Source organism: Salvia splendens, chromosome 7, assembly GCF_004379255.2.
Source record: "Salvia splendens isolate huo1 chromosome 7, SspV2, whole genome shotgun sequence".
Lineage (NCBI taxonomy): Eukaryota > Viridiplantae > Streptophyta > Magnoliopsida > Lamiales > Lamiaceae > Salvia > Salvia splendens.
The window spans coordinates 5417615-5422395 of record NC_056038.1 but is presented as its reverse complement, the minus strand read 5'-3'; the positions used below and the strand labels follow the sequence as shown (position 1 = coordinate 5422395).

Genomic DNA, 4781 nt, shown 5'->3' with positions numbered 1-4781 from the left:
GTCCGCGCCGCCACGCGCTTCGGCGACGTGGCTTCTCCCCGCGTCGTGCGTGACGCCCACTCGCCGGTCCGCGAGTGGGCGTCGTCACTTGCTGACGTAATAATTCATTTTTTTTAAAAATTCGATTTTTTTAAATTTTTTTAACGGTAATATTACCGTTTTTTTAACATTTTTCATTTTTTTAATTTTAATTTTTATTTTCTTATTCTATAAATACTCATACTACTTCATCCTCATTTCACACACAACTACACATCTATTCTTCCTAAATCAACTTCATTTCCTCTCCAATTTTCATATTCAATCTCTTCACAAAATGTCCGGCGACGGCAACTACGGCGGTGGCGGCTCCGGTGGGTGGGATCTCAACGCGTTCGGCGATTGGGAGACCATGTACAACACACTTGGTGGTTCCAATTCGTCGACGCCGGGCACCCAGGGGTCGGCGACGCCGGGTGGGTACCAACCACCCACTTTCGATGTGGATGCATACGCTCGACCCTCTGCCTCGCGGCCTTCGCAGGGATTGTCCCAGATTCGGGAGGATATCCCCGTTGCACCCACCCAGGGAGGAGGCCGAGGCGGTGGAAGCTCCAGGGCTGCGTCTGAGGCGGCCGAGGAGGAGGAGGAGGAACAGGAAGATGAACCGGAGGATCTAGGCCGGCATCCGTACAGCAACGAAGAAACAAAGGCGGTGTACAACGCCTGGCTCACCGTCTCGTACGATCCCATCGTCGGGAATCAACAGGCCGCCAAGTGCTTCTGGGAAAAGGTCTGTGATGTCTACCACCAGACTAAGCCGAAAGGGGCCCGGAAGCGCAAATATACAATGCTCCGTGCTCACTTTCGCCGAGTCGACGTACATGTAAAAAAATTCTGCGGCATCTACTCGCAAGAAGCGGCGCAATACCAAAGCGGAGCTTCTGGCACCGACATTCTGAGGGCGGCTTTGCGCGCCTTCCACCAGGACACCGGTAACCAATACAAATATGTTGATATTTGGCAGCTCGTCAAGGACGAGGAAAGGTGGGCCGGCGGTGTCCGCTCCAGCTCGGGCTCAACCTCAAAGCGCACGAAGCACACGGCGACCGGCAACTACTCGTCTGGTGACACCGGTGAGGCCAGCGAGGGTGAACCGCAGGTGTTTGGGAGTACGGGATATCCAACGCCCGACGAATACGGCGGATCCAGCCGTGGGCGCCGCGGCCGCAAGGGACGAAGGCGGCTAGAGCGAGGAAGGGTCGAGGCGAATCAAGCCAGCCGGCCTCGGGATCGGGCTCGCGGGGACGCTCGGACACACTTATGGTGGCGTACATCACCGCCACAATGGCGGACACTTCCCGCTTCTCGTACGCCCAATTCACGGCCTGGTGGAACGGAATTGTTGCTATGGCAGCACAACTTGACCTTCCGACTCTCCCTAAACCTCGACCGCCTCCGGAGGATGATTCGCCGGCGGAGTAGTTTTTTAATTTTCCCACGTTTAATTGTGTGTTTTTTATTGTGTGTTTTTTATTTTTTTAGGATTTTAATTGTGTGGTTTTTATTTTTTAAGTTTTAGTTGTAATTTTTTTTAATGTTGTGTGTTTTTTAATAAAGTGTGTTTGTTATTTAATAAATCGTGTTTATTTTAATTGAATTGAGTTGGAAATAAAAATAAAAAAATGAAATTGAATGAATAGTAATTTAAGGAACGGTTAAGGAACGGTTAAGGAACGGAGGGTTGCAGGTTCCGTTCCTTAGTTAAGGAATGAAGTAAAATAGTACAGTGGGGCCCTCAAATAGTAGTTTAAGGAACGGTTTAGGAACGGTATAGGAACAGCGTTGTGGATGGCCTTAATACCCTTATGATAAGTGATTGTATTGCGGGTATTGATATTGTTAGAATCAAAGATCTTCTTATCCGATAATCTAATGGGATGATTTCTAGAAATTCATAAGTTAATTTACGAAATACTCCCTCCGTCCTATATAATTTGTCCCAGTTTTCCATTTCGGTCCGTCCCACATAATTTGTCCCATTTCATTTTTACCATTTTTGGTAGTGGACCCCATATTTCACTAACTCATTCCTACTCATATTTGATTATAAAACTAATATATAAAAGTAGGACCCACATTCTACTACCGTTTTTCAAATTACATTATGTGATCTTTTGTCCAAAGACAATTTTCGTTCGAAAATCTCATCTCCTCCATATTATGATATTTATTAAGTATCTCCTAAGTTTAGAAATTTGATAATTTATCGAATGCATTATAACAAACAATGAACAATTGAATTCAGATTGAATAAATCAATAAATGGTTCACAGTTATATAAAGAATGTTATGCTAACTCGGAATTATTTTGCCAAGGAACCCAAATCCCACAACTGTAAACATGAAGGCTTGAATGAATAGATATATGAAGTAGTAATCATTTCTAAATAGGAATCCATATATTCCACTCATGACAAGAAACATCCCAAATCCCACCTCGCTCAACAAAATTCTGCACAATAAATTTAGCTGTCTCACTATTCAAACTGCATCATCACATCATATATTAACAGACAACAAAAGGAAAAATTTACCTGCTTCTGATGAGCTGATAGAGTGATCTCTTAGGTGCATTAGCACTTGCTTCACTCTGAATCTTCTTCCTCATTGCACTATCTCCGAGCTTCTCAGTGACGAGCCACTCATTAGCGCTCTTCGCTCCCAGCAAGCCCGTGAATATGGCCTTGGTGAGGTGGAACGACATCACACACTCGAACAGCACCCAAACCACCACTAGATGGAGTGACCTGAAATATTATCAACTCTCAACATTTGCAAATACTCTCTAATCTAGTAATAATACTAGTATTAGGGATGACCTTGGAGTCGACAAGGCTACGTTGATGGCAGTGATGATGCACGGCACAAAAACTGCGCCCCCTTTTGGAACATCAACCCCGGCTACTACAATCGTCAAGGGAAGCACTATGCAGTAGGAAAAGAATATGCAAGTATGCCCAATTATCTTTCTGACCACAAAGAAGTTGTATATCATATATATCTTCTTCCACACTGAGATTTTCTGCCAACATCAAAACCACTACTTCATCACACAAATTCAGTGCTAGCTACTTATTTCTCTCAAAACAAACCTTGCTCCTAGCAATATCCATCATTGTTTTCCTAAACAAGTTATTCGGGCCACAGAACCAACGATACTGCTGTGAACGAAACGCTTTGAGAGTAGACGGAAGCTCACTTTTCACCTATTCAAACCACAGATTGTCATTCTACATTAGAGTGTAGGTTAAAACAATAAAATATGTCACTCCATACATACCTCAAGATTTCCTACATATAGAAGTTTCCAGCCTTGTAGGGCAGCTCGAATGGCAAGATCCATGTCTTCTGCAGTGGTTCTGTCATCCCACCCTCCAGCCTCTTTCATTGCTGCCACTCTCCATATTCCACCACTTCCTGATCAAATGCTCACATCTCATCAGACTATTCCAATTTTACAGCAAAGTATAGATTTTTATAGACTTAATGCTACCATTGAATCCGAAGAATTCATGGACAGATGATCCGACTTCTTGCTCAGCCATGAAGTGATAGTCCAGAGACATTTCTTGCAGTCTAGTCAGTAAGCATTCATCTGCATTCACTGCATCCAAAGGTTTCATTTATCTCAAAATGGTAAAGTGAGTGCAGAAATTGATGAGTGATTAGTGAGGCAATCTTACCAAACCTCCAACGGGCTTGAACGAGAGCGAGATCAGGATTGTGAAGGAGAAAAGGGACGGCACGTTGGAGAAAGTCAGGGTCGGGCTGAAAATCAGAGTCGAAAATGGCAACGTGCTGGCATTCTTTAACATACCCATACTCCATGCCTTCTTTGAGTGCTCCGGCTTTGAAGCCTTCCCTTGTGTTTCTACTTTGATATCTAATGTTAATGCCCTCACTTGCCCACCTCACACATTCCTTCTCCACCATTTCCTACAATTTTAACTGATAACTTGAAATAACTATATAACTTGGCACCTTTGTCAATTCAGAAGAGCTTATACTGTTTTGATTCAGAACAAAAGTAGAAAATACAACACAAACTCAGTGAAATGTTGGCCTTTTTGACACTACCTTGACGAGAGTGTCGGTAGAGCCATCGATGACTTGAATGAGCAGACTATCAGCAGGCCATGTGAGTTTACATGCTGCACCAATCGAAAGCTTGAAAACCTACAAACCCACCACAACAATATCATAAAGGATAAACCTTTGGTCTCTCTAGCTTTCTAGAATAATGAAACTGACCTCTTTTTCATTGAAGATGGGAATTTGAACAAGAACCATAGGAAAAGCAGCATTTTCAGATTCTGGGTCAGCCCGAATGGGCTCCCATTTGTACCTCTTTTCGGGCTTCTTCTTATACAGCTTGACGTATGCAACAACAAACCCAATGTAAAGCCACTCCACGAACAGCATCGTCGACATTATCAAGGAAATAAACAGACCCAATCGCACGCCTCGCGCCAAGAATGTAGCTTCGACTGTGCCCCACAACCGCCCCATGCTCTCCGCCGTTGTCGATCCCACCGCCCATTCCATCACAAAACCCATCATCTCTGCCATTGTAAGATCCAGAAACAGGGGATGCTCTGTTTTCCTCTGGTTTCTAGGTTGAGAGTGTACAGTTGTTTGTTTCTGTGATGAGTTCACAATCAATCAGCATGGGATAATTGTTTGAGTTCCATTATTGCCTTCTCAATAAGCAGGGGACACTTACAGGTAGCCAAAATGAA

At 44.0% G+C, this 4781-nt stretch overlaps 1 protein-coding gene across 1 annotated transcript; it reads right to left on the bottom strand.

The window, feature by feature from the left end:
* Positions 1-2334: 2334 nt before the first annotated feature.
* On the bottom strand, positions 2335-4781 carry LOC121811100 (glucomannan 4-beta-mannosyltransferase 1-like). The gene is made up of 9 exons (XM_042211898.1): positions 4294-4781; positions 4120-4218; positions 3726-3978; positions 3536-3646; positions 3323-3459; positions 3135-3248; positions 2862-3064; positions 2577-2789; positions 2335-2494 (listed from the first exon to the last, which is right to left on the bottom strand). Exons 1-9 carry the CDS (start codon positions 4609-4611, stop codon positions 2335-2337), a joined length of 1608 nt encoding a protein of 535 aa, XP_042067832.1. The 5' UTR covers positions 4612-4781.

Bases quoted from the DNA above. Each gene is read 5' to 3' on its own strand.
- LOC121811100 (XM_042211898.1), bottom strand. From the start codon at position 4,611: ATGGCAGAGATGATGGGTTTTGTGATGGAATGGGCGGTGGGATCGACA. The intron at 3,647-3,725 runs GTAAGATTGCCT...CTTTGGATGCAG, and splicing joins TCAAGCCCGTTGGAGGTTTG to TGAATGCAGATGAATGCTTA. The intron at 3,460-3,535 runs GTAGCATTAAGT...GCATTTGATCAG, and splicing joins TGAATTCTTCGGATTCAATG to GAAGTGGTGGAATATGGAGA.